The following is a 16,514-nucleotide window of genomic DNA, read 5'->3' on the forward strand; positions in this document are numbered from 1 at the left end:
TTTCCCTCTTGTTGCCCAGGTTGGAGTGCAATGGCGTGATCTCAGCTCACTGCAACCTCCGCCTCCCAGGTTCAAGCGATTCTCCTGCCTCAGCCTCCCAAGTAGCTGGGATTATAGGCATGCACCACCATGCCTGGCTAGTTTTTTGTATTTAGTAGAGATGGGGTTTCACCATGTTGGTCAGGCTGGTCTTGAACTCCTGACTTCAGGTGATCCGCCCGCCTCGGCCTCCCAAAGTGCTGGGATTACAGGTGTGAGCCACTGCACCCGGTTGTGTTATTTGTATTTGTATTATTTTTATTTATTTATTTATTTATTTTTGAGACGGAGTTTCGCTCGTTACCCTGGCTGGAGTGCAATGGCGCGATCTCGGCTCACCGCAACCTCCACCTCCTGGGCTCAAGCCATTCTCCTGCCTCAGCCTCCCGTGTAGCTGGGATTACAGGCGTGCACCACCATGCCCAGCTAATTTTTGTATTTTTGGTAGAGACGGGGTTTCACCATGTTGACCAGGACGGTCTCGATCTCTTGACCTCGTGATCCACCCGCCTCGGCCTCCCAAAGTGCTGGGATTATAGGCGTGAGCCACTGCGCCCGGCCCATATTTTTATTTATTTTTTTAAGATGGGGTTTCACCATGTTGGTCAGGCTGGTCTTGAACTCCCGACCTCAGGTGATCCGCCTGCCTTGGCCTCCAAAGTGCTTAGATTATAGGCATGAGCCACCACGCCCGGCCTATTTGTATTTTTAAAACACTAGGACAGCAGCACCAAGACCAGCAATGAAATGGGACAATAACTGAGAAGGACCTTTTCATTATGAATTGCCTTTTGCTGAATGTCACGCCCATTCATCAGTCTCCCTAAAAACAGGCTTCACTAATAAGAAACACTTATTAGTTTCTCCCCACAACTAATGGAATTCAGGTTTCAGTTTCACTCAATAAATATTTTAGGCTGGGTGTGGTGGCTCCTACCTAATAATCCCAGACTTTCAGAGGCCAAGGCCGGCAGATTGTTTGAGTACAAGGGTTCCAGATCAGCCTGGAAAACAAGGCAAAACCCTGTGTCTACAAAAAAATACAAAAAGCCAGGCGTGGTGGCATGTGTCTGTAGTCCCAGCTACTCAGGAGGCTGAGGTGGGAGGATCACTTAAGCCTGGGAGGTGGAGGTGCAGCAACCCAAGACTGTGCCACTGCACACCAGCCTGGATGACAGAGCACAACACTGTCTCAAAAAAGAAAATAATATTTTTGAAATTATTTGAAATGAGATTAAATAATGATTACCTTAAGTGCTTCTTCATATTCTCCTAAAAGGACAAAAAATATACACTGTGATACTTCTTCACCTACCCCAAAAGATTCTATTATTTTAAAATTATTATTTTGTATACATCCATTTATTTAAGAACCAAAGTCTTCTGAAGATGAACTCTCAGGAAAAAAACAAAAGCAGCAAAGAGTCCATATATTAAGTATAGCCAATCCTAAAGATGGAATGTACAACATGAAGAATATAGTTAAATAATCGTACATTACATTCATGATTTTTGCTAAATGAGTACATTATGGCTGCTTTCTGGAGAGGGCAATGAACTGCTATAATGAGATGATGGATACGTTAATTTGTTTCACTATAGTAACCGTCACTATATAACATTTCAACCACATACATGATGGTGATCCCATAAGATTATAATGCCACATTTTTACTGTACCTTTTCTGTGTTTAGATATGCAAATACCATTGTGTTCCAACTATCTATAGTATCCAGTACAGTAACCTGCTCTACAGGTTTGTAGCCTAGGAGCAATAGGTTATACCATATATACTAGGTGTGTAGTAGGCTATACCATCTAGGTTTGTGTAAATACACTCTGATGTCCATCTATTGACAAATCACCTAATTGATGCATTTCTCAGAACGTATCCCTGTCATTAAGCGATACATTACTGTGTATGTATTTCATAATATCATGTTGTATACCTGCAATATATACAAGAAAAATTTTCAAAACACACAGTCAATCCTGACTTTAAAGAATTCTTAGCTTATTATATATGAACAGCAACTATCTTTTTGCTGACAAACTCCCTTCGTGTTGCAAACAGAATCTACTGTAGATCAGTTCTTCCCTTTAAATCCCTCTTTCATCACTCTTGGGGAGTTGCAGCTACAAAATCCCAACCTAGGTCCCTCACATTAGGCATTATGATGCTCAGGACTCAAGAGAGTTCATAAACAGTGTTAATACTGTCATTTCACCTGATTAAAATAAAATTTTAGGGGCTATCTTGGGAAACTCACTTTCAACTATAACATGGCTCCTATGCGAAAATGTATTCCAGGCTCCCAACATCTAATAAACTTCTGGAATATCACTTGTTTGTAAGTTGATATTAACACATATACCAAGTCAGAAACAAATGCATCACCATGGGAATACTTATATGTGTTGAACTGGGAGGCACATTAATTTCAGAGGACTGGCATCCTCTAAATAGAAATGCCTCAATGAGCAGATTAAGGCTTTTAATAAGGCTGAACAGACTCTGTCAGGTACTCACCTTGGCTGTTGATGGATACCTATAAAAGGAAAAAAAAATGAATTATAAGTGTATCATCAATTGAGCATTTCTGTTACTAGAACCAGCTCCTTAGGACAGACAAAAACTCAGGCCTGGGGTTCAGCTTTTCCATATCACTTGCTAGTCATGAATAGTATTTAAGAAATTGTATTGCTCATCTACTGTGCCCTCCTTTATTTCAGGTACATTAAGAAGCAGTACAATATAATGGTTAGGAGCTTGAGTTCTATAGCCATAGGGTATGGACTGAATCCCTACTTCACTACTTCCAAGTTTTTGTGCTTTTGGGCAAGTTATTTCACCTCGCTGTGCCTCATTTTCCTCATGGATAAAATAGAGATGATAATAATGTACTTAGAACATGGTATTGCTGCTAGTCTGACACACTGTAACCATTCAATAAAGCTTAGCCATTAGCCTGGGCAACAAAGTGAGACCCCATCCCTCCAAAGAATTAAAAAATTTTGCCGGATGCAACGCATATCCTAGCTACCCGGGAGGCTGAGATGGGAGGACTCCTTGAGCCCAGGAGATCTAGATTGTAGTGAGCTGTGATCATGCCACTGCACTCCAGCCTTTAAAAAAAAAAAAAGAGAGGGCCGGGCGCGGTGGCTCAAGCCTGTAATCCCAGCACTTTGGGAGGCCGAGGCGGGTGGATCACGAGGTCAAGAGATCGAGACCATCCTGGTCAACACGGTGAAACCCCGTCTCTACTAAAACTACAAAAAATGAGCTGGGCATGGTGGCACGTGCCTGTAATCCCAGCTACTCAGGAGGCTGAGGCAGGAGAATTGCCTGAACCCAGGAGGCGGAGGTTGCGGTGAGCCGAGATCGCGCCATTGCACTCCAGCCTGGGTAACAAGAGCGAAACTCCACCCCCCCAAAAAAAAAAAAAAAAAAAAAGAGGAAAAAAAAAGCTTAGCCATTATATTTGAATTATTATAAACTAAACAGCAGCTTGTGGTATATGTGAACTTAATGTCACTATCTAATTTTAAAAGTTATCTTGGCCAAGCAGTAGCTCACGCCTGTAATCCCAGCACTTTGGGAGGCCGAGACAGGCAGACTGCTTGAGACCAGCCTGGGCAACATAGTGAAACCCCGCCTCTACTAAAAATACAAAAATTTGGCTGGGTGTGGTGGTTCATGCCTGTAATCCCAGCACTTTGAGAGGCTGAGGTGGGCAGATCACAAGGTTGGGAGTTCGAGACCAGCCTAACCAACATGGTAAAACCCCATCACTACTAAAAATATATAAAAAAAAAATTAGCCAAGCGTGGTAGCACATGCCTGTAATCCCAGCTCCTCAGGAGGCTAAGGCAGGAGAATCTCTTGAACCCGGGAGGTGGAGGTTACAGTGAGCTGAGATCATGATGCTGCACTCCAGCCTGGACGACAGAGTGAGACTCTGTCTCAAAAAAAAAAAAAAAAAAAAAATTGTTATTTAAGGTCAGACATGGTGTCTCACACCTGTAATCTCGACACTTTGGGAAGCTGAGGTGGGAGGACTGCTTGAGCCTAGGAATTCTGTCCTGAGCAACATAGTGAGACCCTGTTTCTGTTTTTTTAAAAATTGTAAAAGTTATCTCTGAGATATTCTTCAGTGCTGCTTCTCCATTTTTCAACTCCATCTCAGATGCTGCAAGTCTTCTTAGAATATTCAATTATCAAATACATTTAAACCACCACACAAATGAGATAAACACTATTTTGAATTATTAAAGCCCATATCACTGGAGAAATAAGATTTCTATTCTGAATACCTAGCAATAAGTACCATAATATATTTTACCTCTTCATTTTCTTCATCCAGGTATTTTATTTGAATAGTATTCAGATCAAATGAAACTTTTACCTACAAAAGAAATACACATTTTTTAAAGGCAGGTTATAATGTACACAGAAATCAAAGGATGAGTTGGGCATATTTCATTACATAAATGTTAAATATTTTATATAGTTAAAAAACCCACAAAATCAAAAGACAAACAATGAACAACCATAACAACCCATAACAAAGGGTTAATATCTGCAACACACCCAGAGCATCCGCAAAACTGCTAATGATACAATTAATAACACAGGTAAAAATATACATAAAATTCATAGAAGAGGAAATCAGAACACCTAACAAATACATCAGAAGACTTTCAAACCTTCTGGTGGTTAGAAAATTGCAAATTGAAGCAATGAGATGCTATCTTATCAGAACAGCAAATTTTGTGTGTTATGTTTTTCCTTGGGGGGACATGGGGTAGGGAACAGCAAATGTTTTTTAAAGCCATAACATCCAGTGTTGGCAAAAATTCAGGACACTGTCAGATATTTCTGGGTGCTGCAACAATTGTTCCGCAAAGCATTTGGCAGAATCTATTAAAATTTCAAATAAAATGTTTTGTGACCCATTAATCTCACATTTGTATAGGACAGTTTATCTTGTAGAATAGCATATAAGTTATCTTCTGTAATTTCATGATAAGAAGAAAAAAACCTGAAAACCTTTTTTTTTTTTCCTGAGGCAGGGTCTCGGTCTGTCACTAGGCGCCAGGCTGGAATGCAGTGGCACAATCTTGGCTCACTGCAACCTCCGCCTCCCAGGTTCAAGCAATTCTCCTGCCTCAGCCTCCCAAGTAGCTGGGACTACAGGCACGTGCCACCATGCCCAGCTAATTTTTGTATTTTTAGTAGAGACAGGGTTTCACCATGTTGGCCATGATGGTCTCAATCTCTTGACCCTGTGATCTGCCTGTGTTGGCCTCCCAAAGTGCTGGGATTATAGGCATAAGCCACCACACCCAGCCCCCCCGCCTTTTTTTTTTTTTTTTGAGGTGGGTCCCACTCTGTCGCTCAGGCTGGAGTGCAGTGGCTCGATCTCAGCTCACTGCAGCCTCAACCTCCCGCACTCAAGCAATCCGCCCAACTCAGAGAGAGAGAGAGAGAGAGAGAGAGAGAGAGAGAGAGAGAGAGAGAGGGAGAGAGAGAGTGTGTGTGTGTGTGTGTGTGTGTGTGTGTGTGTCTGTGTGTATTTTTTTTTTTTTTTATAGAGATGGGGTTTTACCAAGTTGCCCAGGCTGGTCTCAAACTCCTGAGCTCAAGTGGACCACCTGCCTCAGCATCCCCAAGTGCTGGGATTCCAGGTGTGTGCCACTGTACCCAGCTGAATAATGTTTATAGTATGATCCTAGTATGATATCTGCATGAACATGGAAAAGGGAATGAACATGGAAAAAGTACATACAGGGCTGTTAACACTGGTTACCCAAAACAGGTGCGAATAAAAGATGCGGGGAGGGAGAGTAGAGGTATATTAACTGCTTGAGATTGTTTCTCTACTTAAAGTGGGCATGTATTACACTTTTACAATTTAAAATTTACAATGAAGAAAAAAGGGAAGCTGTCAGCTCATTTAACTATTAGGACAAAAAAGATAACTGTTATTTTCACATCTTTTGACAAACAAGACCCAACTTCTTTCTGAATCCAGTCGTTTTTTTGTTTGTTTGTTTTTTGTTTTTTGGGATGGGTCTCACTGTCACTGTCAGGGCAGTATAAACAGGTATTTGCTGGAAGGCAGACAACTACATTAGATCATCTTTTAAGGTTTTTCTACCATTTCTTTTCCTTTTTAGTTACCATCAGATATAACCAGGTTAAAGTAGATTTTTACCAAAGGGTTTCAGTAGAGAAACACAGTCAATAGTGGAAGTAAAACATTCACCACTGCAAACTGAAGAAAAACAGAAAAGTACAAAGGGCAAACCAAGAGAAGGAAAAGCATTAGCAAAAAAACGGAACAGATAACTGCTGTTTAAGCAGGTATGGAAGTTTTTGCTGTTCAACTTTGAGATACTCAACCTCTGACCTAGCAATAAAAACAATCAATAGTCTCTCACAAAGCACAAGTCATATCCTCACACAAGAGAACATTTCCTTGGGACCTGGTTGGGGTGGAGCCCACACCAATTCATTCCTCATGCTGTTTCTAAAATTAATAGGTTTTCTAAATCCTATCTCACTAAAAACGATATTATCTTCCCTTTCTAAAATCTTCAAAAGGAAGCTTATTTGTTTGTTCCCTTTATCGGGGCACATCTCATATATGATTACTGAACGCCTGTCAAAAGCAGTTTTCCAAAAGGCCCAGAAATGGTAACTATGACAGACTTTACAGCTATGAAACAACATTGCTAAAAATAGCTACCTTTGGAAAAAATAACCATGCTTAAATCGTGGAGAAACAAAATAAAGTAACACTCACCATAGCTTCGATATCAGCCCAAGTTGTATTTTCTGGATCAGAAACCAGAAAACTTTGAATTTCATTTTTAAAAGTCACATTTAGAGTAACTTGTGGTTCCATGTTGTAGGCCTAGGGTTGAGAAGGTTAGCAGGAGAGAGAGAAAAAACACATTAGAAAGGATTCTATATGTTGAATTAAAAGTTCACTAAGCAAATACTTGTGAGGATCCAATATGGTCTAGGCTTGGGAGACATAACGATGAATAAGAGAAATACTGTCCTGGCTCTTACGGAACTTACCATCACTGTAAAATAAGAATTGTTTCGAAAAAGAAAGATAGGCTAAAACCATGCCATAAAGACTTGTACTTAAGTCACAAAAATTATTCTTAAAGTTATTAGGAACTTCCATGTTAGAAATAATAGTATGCAATAAAATTAGGCGGGCGTGGTGATGTCCACCTGTAATCCCAAATCCCAGCTACTACGGAGGCTGAGGAAGGAGAATTGCTTGAACCTGGGAGGTGGAGGTTGCAGTGAGCCGAGATTGCACCACTGCACTCCTGCCTGGGTAAAAGGGCAAGACTCTGTCTCAAAAAAAAAAAAAAGTATGCTGAGAGTATTTAAATTTTGACCATATTCTCAGAAATCATCTAGCATTTGTAAAATCCTTAAATATTTATCAGTACTTTATGATGACTGCTTGATTAAACAAATATGTACTAGTAGCAGAAGCTATCAAGATGGGTAAGAAATGCCTTCAGGGAACTTGTATTCTTGTTTGACTTGAGAGTGACGTTCTACATTTTTCTTGCAGGAGGCTTTTCCTAACTTGAGAACCTAGATTTTCTATCAGTTTTAACAACTTATAGGCCAAAATACTGGCCAAGAAACTACACAGAGGTAGCATTCAAAATCTTCCATCCAAGTTATTATGTATTTTGTTTTTTAGACGGAGTCTTGATCTGCCGCTAGGCTGGAGTGCAGTGGCACAATCTCGGCTCACTGCAACCTCGGTTCCCCAGGCTCAAGCGATTCCCCTGCCTCAGCCTTGTGAGTAGCTGGGATTACAGACAAGTGCCACCACACCCAGCTAATTTTTTGTATTTTAGTGGAGATGGGGTTTCACCATGACCAGGATGGTCTCAATCTCCTGACCTCTTACTCGCCTGCCTCAGACTCCCAAAAGTGCTGGATTACAGGAGTGAGCCACCGTGCCCGGCCCAAGTTACTATGTTTTTTTTTACAATCTAATGGGAGGTTTCAAACATACATATATAAAAGCGGAGAGTAATAAACACCTAGTTAAACCAATAATCAACTCAGGGCTATCCTCATTTCATATATACCCCTGCATCCGCCACTTTTGCCCCCAACACTGAATTGACCATAGTGAACTAATGTTTTTACCAAACTATAATAATCTAATTATTTTATGTTATTTAATTAATTAATTATTTTTTTGAGACAGAATCTCGCTCTGTCGCCCAGGCTGGAGTGCAGTGGTGTGATCTCGGCTCACTGCAACCTCCGCCTTCTGGGTTCAAGCAATTGTCCTGCCTCAGCCTCCAGAGTAGCTGGGACTACAGGTGCATGCCACCACGACAACTAATTTTTGTACTTTTAGTACAGACAGGGTTTCACCGTGTTGGTCAGGCTGGTCTCAAACTCCTGACTTCAAGTGATTCGCCCCTCTTGGCTTCCCAAAGTGCTGGGATTACAGGGGTGGGCCACCATACCCAGCCTATTTTATAAAATATTTTTATGGGAAAATTTAAACCTATACAAAAGTAGAGAGTATAATATAATGAATCCCTATGGACCCATAAGCTAGCTTCTTCCATAATTACCAACTCAGGACCAATTTGCTGTGACTAAAAGGTTACAGCAATACTCTTTCCTTACTAGATTATTTTGACAGACATCCATCCTTTTATCCATTAATAATTGAGTATGTACCTCTAAAAGATAAGAATTTTTAAAAAACAGTCTAGATACCATTAGCATGCCTAAGAAATGGACAATTCTTTTTTTTTGAGGATCAAAAAAAAGAGGATCAATTTTGAGACTGAGTTTCACTCTTGTTGCCCAGACTCGACTACACTGGAATGATCTTGGCTCACCTTAACCTCCACTCCCCGGGTTCCAGCGAGTCTCCTGTCTCAACCTCCTGAGTCGCTGGGATTACAGGCATGTGCCACCACGGCCAGCTAACTATTTTTTTAAAATAAAGACGGGGTTTCTCCATGTTGGTCAGGCTGGTCTCGAACTCCCGACTCAGGTAATCCACAGCACAGTGGCTCATGCCTTTAATCCCAGCACTTTGGGAAGCAGAGGCAGGCAGATCGCTTGAGTCCAGGAGTTCGAGACCAGCCTAGCCAACGTGGTGAAACCGTCTCTACTAAAAATGCAAAAGTTAGGTGGGTGTGGTTGCACAGGCCTGTAATCCCAGCTACTCAGGAGGCTGAGGCATGAGAATTGTTTGAACCTGGGAGGCAAGGTTGCAGCGACCCAAGATCATGCCACTGCACTTCCACCTGGGTGACAGAGCAAGACTCTGTCTTAAAAATAAAAATTAAAATTAAAAAAAAAAAAAAAAATTGGCCAGGTGTAGTGGCTCCTGCCTGTAATCCGAGCACTTTGGGAGGCTGGGGCAGGAAGATCATGAGCTAGGAGTTCAAGACCAGCCTGGGAAACAAAGCTAGACTCCATTTCCTTAAAAAATTAAGTTAAAAAAAAATTTTTAAATAATAAACCAATCTGTAGAACCATAAACCTGAACTGTTTTCCACAATGTAATGCATTGCCCTGTAAAACACTACAATTAAGACTGTCATTTTAAGGACTCTGAACTCTGTGAAGATCAGGCACTTTTCTGAAACCCTAAGACGATTATCCTTCAATTTTCTTCATTCTTTGTTTCTACCTAGAATTAAGTTGACCACCAAAATACTACTACCGTGTTAACAGCAATCCTGCCGACATCTAGTATTCATTCATGTGAAATGTAATTCTTGGGGTCCTTAAGATTTGGGCAGAATTTTTGTCAATTCCCCAGGACCTTAGGCAAAAAATCAGGGAAATGAAGTGACTGACTCAGTCTGCCAAAAGTGGATATTCTGAAATACCACTTTCTAACTTCAAGAAACACACTTAAGGAAATGAATCTTCCTCTCTTTCTCAAATTACACAATTGGAAATTAATTTAGATACTCTGGAGCTCCTCCAGCTGGTCGGCCAACTAAGAGAAAACAGGAAGTGGGAGATTCTAGCTTAGCTGGACCATATCCAGGTCTTCATAAGGAACTATCTTTGGCTGATATGTAAAAAGATTCTTTCAGCAAGAACATTAATCTTGAACTTCTGTAAATACCAAAGCTATGGTTAACCCCATCTGCCCCTTAGGTCTGAAGCCAGTAAGACAGATAGCTGGGTCCTAGGGCTTTCATAACTGGCATTATTGTAAGTCCATGCCACTGACTCACCTTTGCTTGACACAAGTTAGCTTTTCCTCTACGTCGATTTTTTTTTCTTCCGGTCTCAACAAAATCCCTTTAATGAAACAGACCTGAAAACCTGAGCTTTGATTACTGTCTCCACCAGAGGCCTGTACAAGCCAAGTTATCCAGGCTTTAAAATGTGTGACCTGAGGTCAGGAGCGGTGGTTCATGCCTGTAATACCAGGACTTTGAGAGGTCGAGGCAGGAGGATTGCTTGAGCTCAGGAGTTCAAGACCAGCCTGGGCAACACTGCGAGACCGTCTCAAAAAAATAAAAAATAAAATAAAATAAGTGTGTCCTGAAAACTGGGTGTTTGACAAAAAGGAAAAACAGTGTCTTTCCAAAACCGAAAGGTCCCTAACCAAAGGGGTCGCTTTAAGAGGGTCTCGAAGAAAGGAGGACGGGATGAGAAGGACGTGTGGGTAGTGTCATATTTTTACTTGCAGACTTCATCCTAGTCTATCAGTTATCGTTTCCTAGCACTCCATGTTCCCAAGACGGTGTCACCACCCCGAGGACTCCCTCTCAATTTCCTTGCCTAGGCCCTCTTTCTACTAGGGAGTCGTGGCCTTCCACCAGTTGAAGCCGGATGTTCTGAACCACAGACCCTCCAACTCTCCAGCGCTTTTCGCCCACTCGGTCCCTCTGAACAAGAAGGGCTCTCTCATCCAATCACTAAAAAGATTAGGTGTCCCGAAACACGGAAAAAGTGCCCCGTCTTCTTTGCACGATTCCTCCCTTGAACTTCCCCAAACCCTCTCACTGTGACGTGACCCGACCCCTAGGTAACCGCAGCTGCTTCCTTACCAGCTTCCCGCCCCCGGGGGGCGCCTGCCAGAGGCCAATGCAAGGACCGTCCGCAGCCAGCTCTGCTGCTATCCCTGTGGAGGCGAATCTAACATGGCGGATAAAGACAGTAACTAGTCCCTTGTTTCTCTGAATTTCCGCCAAGACGATTGGCTCTTGCCATTTGTCCCTCAAAACGACCACCCCATTGATTGGTGGAGATTATGTCGACGGGGGCGGGGCAGAAGCAACCTGTATCCGCACAACAATAACAAACATTGGGGCCGAGGGGCGGAACTACGAGTGTGCAGACGTGGGTCAAAGCGGATTTCCCCTTCCCCAGGCAAATTCGGTAGCCCCTGCGTTCCCACAGGCCACTAACCTTGGAGGACTCGTGGGGCTGGATGGGAATTGTAGTCTTCCTAGGAGTTATAGGTATCTTCTTTTTTTGGCCTAGTCTCCGCTCTCAAGATAAAAAAACAACACTCCAATCCATAACTGTTGACATGTATAAGCGCTCGGAGGTCTCCAATTTATCCAGTGGATTTCCGTGAGAATTGTGCCCGCTTCGGTATTGGATGGTCCGCTCCATAAGACTACAGTTTTCAAGGAACACTGTGGCGAAGGCCTTTCATTCCGCAATGCATGGTGGAAATCGTAGTTCTTCTCTTCCACCACCGTCCCCCCACCACAATCCTTTTATTTACCTAAACAGGAGACCTCCATTGGAACGGAAAGAGTGGGGGAATGGAACCTCTTACGACTGCTTTGAACACTATCTTGCGCTCACATTCAGGTCTCTGGTAGTGATTCTGGCCTTCGTACAGCAAATACTGTGACGCAATAATCTGCAAGCGTTAGCGTAGAGGAGAGAGGGCGGGCGCTTTCTGGAAAACCCAGGTAGAATGCCTCCTCTTCCGTCTCTTTCTTTTTACGCCATTCGGGGGAAGACTGGGTGGCCAATCCAGAGCCTCGAGAGACGCTTGGCTCTTTCTGTCTCGCCCTTCCTCTGATGCGTCTTGAATTCTGAGAGGCTGATGTTCAGTGATAGCCCGCTGGTTTCCGTGGCAACGGAAAAGCGCGGGAATTACAGATAAATTAAAACTGCGACTGCGCGGCGTGAGCTCGCTGAGACTGTGAACGGTGGACGGGGCGTGAGGTTTCTCAGATAACTGGGACCCTGGCCCCAAGAGGCCCCGACGCCTATACGCTCTGCTCTGGGTAAAGGTAATAGAACTCCGGGAAAGGGACAGGGTCCCAAGGGATGCTCCGGGGGACTGGCGGGCGAGAGTGAATTTCCGAAGCGGAACAGGTATTCTTTAGGCTGGGGGTGGGGAGACCGTGGAACCTAAGAGGCGTAAGGCGTTGTGAACCCTGGGGAGGGGGGCAGTTTGTAGATCGCGAGGGAAGCACTGAGGATAAGGAAGGGGGCACGGTGTGTCCGAGGGGGAATCCTAGTTATAGGAACTGGAATGTACCTCGAGGGGAACAACATGTCCATAAGAACACCGGCTGGTGGCCGGGGTCAGTGCCTCACGCCTGTAATCCCAGCACTTTGGAAGGTTGAGGTTGGTGGATCACGGAGTTCGAGACCAGCCTGACCAACATGGTGAAACCCCGTCTCTGCCAAAAATACAAAAATTAGCCGGGCGTCGTGGTGCACGCCTGTAATCCCAGGTACTTAGAAGGCTCAGGCAGGAGAACCGCTTGTACCCGGGAGGCAGAGGTTGCGGTAAGCCGAGATCGCGCCATTGCACTCCAGCTTGGGCGACAGAGCCAGACTGTCTCAAAAAAAAAAAAAAAAAAAAAAAAAAAACACCGGCTGGTATATATGAGAGGTTGGGAACTTTTGGAAGAAGAGGTGGCAGGAACACATCTGGGAAAGGGAGGAGACAGGATTTTGTGGGAGGGAGAACTCTTACGAACTGGATCCATTTGTGATATTGATAAAGCGCAAGAGGGAAGTAGAGGAGCATCAGTAGTAACAGATGCTGCAGGGATGTGCTTAAGGCGAATCCTGAGATGAGATCAGGTTACTGGGAAGGGGGGGGGGCGGGGGGGGGGGGGGGGGGGGGGGGGGGGTGGGGGGGGTGTTGATTGGTGTTGGTTTTGTCGTTGTTGGTTTCGGTTTTATGCAAGAAGAAAACAGCCAGAAACATTGGAAAAAGCTAAGGCTGCCACCACCTACCCAGTCAGTCACTCCCCTGTGGCTTTCTCTTTATTGGAGAAAGGAAAATACCCAAGGGGTTAGAAGCAATATGTGAAAAAATACAGAATTTATGTTGTCTAATTACAAAAAGCAACTTCTAGAATCTTTAAAAATAAAGGCTTTTGTAATTAGCTCTATGGCTTATATTCTAAAACCTTCCAAATCTTAAATTTACCTTATTTTTAAATGAAAAGATGAAGTTGTCATTTTATAAATTTTTTAAAAATATAAATACATATGTTTTTCTAATATGTTAAAGTTTATTGGAACAGAAAGAAATGGATTTATCTGCTGTTCGTGTTGAAGAAGTACAAAATGTCCTTAATGCTATGCAGAAAATCTTAGAGTGTCCAATCTGGTAAGTCAACACATGAGGTTATTAATTTGGAATTCCTGTATGATCACCTCCAATGCAAATGAACAGAATTGACCTCACATAGTAGTGAGGAAAAGACCTGTCTAGTAAGATCAGGCTATTGGAATTGCTGATTTTCTTAACTGAAGAACTTTATTTATTTATTTTTTTTTATTTTTTTTTTTTGAGACGGAGTTTCACTCACGTTACCCAGGCTGGAGTGCAATGGCACGATCTCGGCTCACCGCAACCTCCGCCTCCCGGGTTCAGGCAATTCTCCTGCCTCAGCCTCCTGAGTAGCTGGGATTACAGGCACGCGCCACCATGCCCAGCTAATGTTTTGTATTTTTAGTAGAGACGGGGTTTCACCATGTTGACCAGGATGGTCTCGATCTCTTGACCTCGTGATCCACCCGCCTCGGCCTCCCAAAGTGCTGGGATTACAGGCTTGAGCCACTGCGCCCGGCCTAAGAACTTTAAAAATATAGAAAACAACTCCTTGTTCTTCATCCAGTCTGCGGCTCCCACTCCTCTCCTCTTCAGCACAAATCCTATGGTCCAGGAAAGACAGGGACCCTGTCTTGATTGGTTCTGCACTGGGGCAGGAATCTAGTTTAGATTAAGTGGCATTTTGGCTTTCTTGTAGCTCCAAAACCACCTCCGTCACTTGAAATGGCAAAATGGATGAGGCTGGGCGCCGGTGGCTCACGCCTGTAATCCCAGCACTTTGGGAGGCCAAGGTGAGTGGATCATGAGGTCAGGAATCGAGACCATACTGGCCAATGTGGTGAAACCCTGTCTCTACTAAAAATACAAAATTAGCTGAGGATGGTAGTGTGTGTCTGTTATCCCATCTACTCAGGAGGCTGAGGCAGGGGAATCGCTTGAGCCTGGGAGGGGGAGGTTGCAGTGAGCCGAGATTGTGCCACTGAACTCCAGCCTTGACAGAGCTAGACTGCATCTCAAAAAAAAAAAATCATGGATGATTGGTGTCATTGAGGGGATAGGTCTTTGGAAGAAGCTTTGTCTGAAACTGGCTGTGTACACTTGAATAAGAATAATGCAAGTTATCAAAGCCTTTAGCAAGTCTGAGTGAGCCTTTGTTTTTCTTCATCTATAAAAGGAAGTGGCGACTGTACTATTCATACTTTGTTTTTGAATTGAGGTATAATTTACATACAATGAAATGTAGAGGCGTTTTTAATACGGGAGTTCTGTGGAGAGGCTGGAGTGCAGTGATGCTATCACAGCTCACTGAAGCCTCAACTTTGCCAGGCTCAAGTGATCCTCCCACCTCAGCCTCCAGAGTAGCTGGGACTACAGGTGTTTACCACCATGCCCAGCTAATTTTTATATTTCTTTTTATTTTTTTAATTTTTTAATTTTTATTTTTTTTAAGACGGGGTTTCACCATATTGGTCAGGCTGGTCTCGAACTCCTGACCTCAGGTGATCCGCCTGCCTTAGCCTCCCAAAGTGCTGGGATTACAGGCGTGAGCCACCGCGCCTGGCTTAATTTTTGTATTTCTTTATACAGATAGGGTTTTGCCGTGTTGGCCATGCTGGTCTCAGACTCCTGACCTCAAGTGATCTACCCTTGGCCTACCTTGGCCTCCCCAAGTGCTGGGATTTCAGGCATGAGCCACTGCACCCAGCCACAGTTTGAAAATCTTGACTGAAATACCACCTTTCATTTCCATACAGCGCTATTTAAAATTACAGTACCCCAAACACACACTTTATCCTCCATTCCTGCTTCTTCTCCGTAACACTTATTACTAGCTGACATTCTATGTAATGTATTCATCCTTTATCTCTACTCCCACAGAATGTAAACTCCAGGATGCCAGAGATTTTTGTTTTGTTCATGTACATCTGTATTGTCAGTAGTTAGAACAGTACTTGGGACCTAGTTGCCACTTAATAAGCGTTTGTCGAATAAATTAAATAATAAACTGAACTAAATTAGTTCTTTGATAGTTTAATTTTGTAAAATACGGTGATGGTTAATAGGAACATTCAAAAAATAAGTTAAAAAGTTGTACCTATTGCCTCTTACCCTCAATAAAGAAGGGTAAATTCAAGCAAATTTTCTTTTTTTTTTTTTTTTTTCTTTAGGGACGGAGTTTCGCTCTTGTTACCCAGGCTGGAGTGCAATGGCGCGATCTCGGCTCACCGCAACCTCCGCCTCCTGGGTTCAGGCAATTCTCCTGCCTCAGCCTCCTGAGTGGCTGGGATTACAGGCACGCGCCACCATGCCCAGCTAATTTTTTGTAGTTTTAGTAGAGATGGGGTTTCACCGTGTTGACCAGGATGGTCTTGATCTCTTGACCTCGTGATCCACCCGCCTTGGCCTCCCAAAGTGCTGGGATTACAGGCTTGAGCCACCGCGCCTGGCCCAAGCAAATTTTCTTTTGTTCTTTATGAAAGTTGTTTCTCATATTTGGTGTCAACTTAATCAGATTAAGGAAAATGCAAATTATGCTTTTAGAGAGATGCAGGGTTTATAAATGGCCATCCTCTCCCTTGCCAGTCAACATTTTAGCTAAACCAAAATAAGAGGAAGGCCAGGCGGGGTGGCTCATGCCTGTAATCACAACACTTTGGTAGGCCAAGGCAGGCAGGTCACCTGAGGTTGGGAGTTCGAGACCAGCCTGACCAACATGAAGAAACCCCGTCTCTACTAAAAATACAAAATTAGCCAGTGTGGTGACACATGCCTGTAATCCCAGCTACTTGGGAGGTTGAGGCAGGAGAATCTCTTGAACCTGGGAGACAGAGGTTGTGGTGAGCCAAGATTGCCACATTGCATTCCAGAGTAATCAATGAAACTCC

The 16,514-nt window shown here is 43.3% G+C and overlaps 2 protein-coding genes across 17 annotated transcripts in view; one reads left to right on the forward strand and one right to left on the reverse strand.

Annotated features, from left to right (window-relative positions):
• NBR1 (NBR1 autophagy cargo receptor) overlaps positions 1-11,965 on the reverse strand; it is a 43,829-nt gene extending 31,864 nt beyond the window's left edge. For 5 of the 8 annotated variants that reach the window (XR_004269506.1, XM_032279523.1, XM_032279524.1 and 2 more), the window contains exons 1-5: positions 11,138-11,464; positions 6,850-6,960; positions 4,384-4,446; positions 2,571-2,589; positions 1,289-1,311 (exon numbers count right to left, since the gene is read on the reverse strand). Coding sequence is in view for 7 of the 8 variants with exons in the window: in XM_032279523.1 (XP_032135414.1) it covers positions 1,289-1,311; positions 2,571-2,589; positions 4,384-4,446; positions 6,850-6,951 (207 nt within the window). In the remaining variant the exon portion in view is untranslated. Of the gene's footprint in view, positions 1-1,288; positions 1,312-2,570; positions 2,590-4,383; positions 4,447-6,849; positions 6,961-10,315; positions 10,339-11,137; positions 11,465-11,498 lie in introns of those variants that run through there. The other 3 variants (XM_032279519.1, XM_032279518.1, XM_032279522.1) reach the window with 3 other exon arrangements.
• Positions 11,966-12,046: 81 nt separating this feature from the next.
• The window catches only part of BRCA1 (BRCA1 DNA repair associated), a 73,521-nt gene continuing 69,053 nt past the window's right edge, over positions 12,047-16,514 (forward strand). For 7 of the 9 annotated variants that reach the window (XM_032279508.1, XM_032279510.1, XM_032279513.1 and 4 more), the window contains exons 1-2: positions 12,047-12,343; positions 13,585-13,683. In XM_032279508.1, coding sequence (XP_032135399.1) covers positions 13,604-13,683 — 80 coding nt within the window. In that variant the 5' untranslated portion in view covers positions 12,047-12,343; positions 13,585-13,603. The remainder of the gene's footprint in view (positions 12,344-13,584; positions 13,684-16,514) is intronic. The other 2 variants (XM_032279509.1, XM_032279515.1) reach the window with 2 other exon arrangements.

This window comes from Sapajus apella, unplaced genomic scaffold (assembly GCF_009761245.1).
Source record: "Sapajus apella isolate SASKATOON/1434 unplaced genomic scaffold, GSC_monkey_1.0 scaffold12, whole genome shotgun sequence".
Taxonomy (NCBI): Eukaryota; Metazoa; Chordata; class Mammalia; order Primates; family Cebidae; genus Sapajus; species Sapajus apella.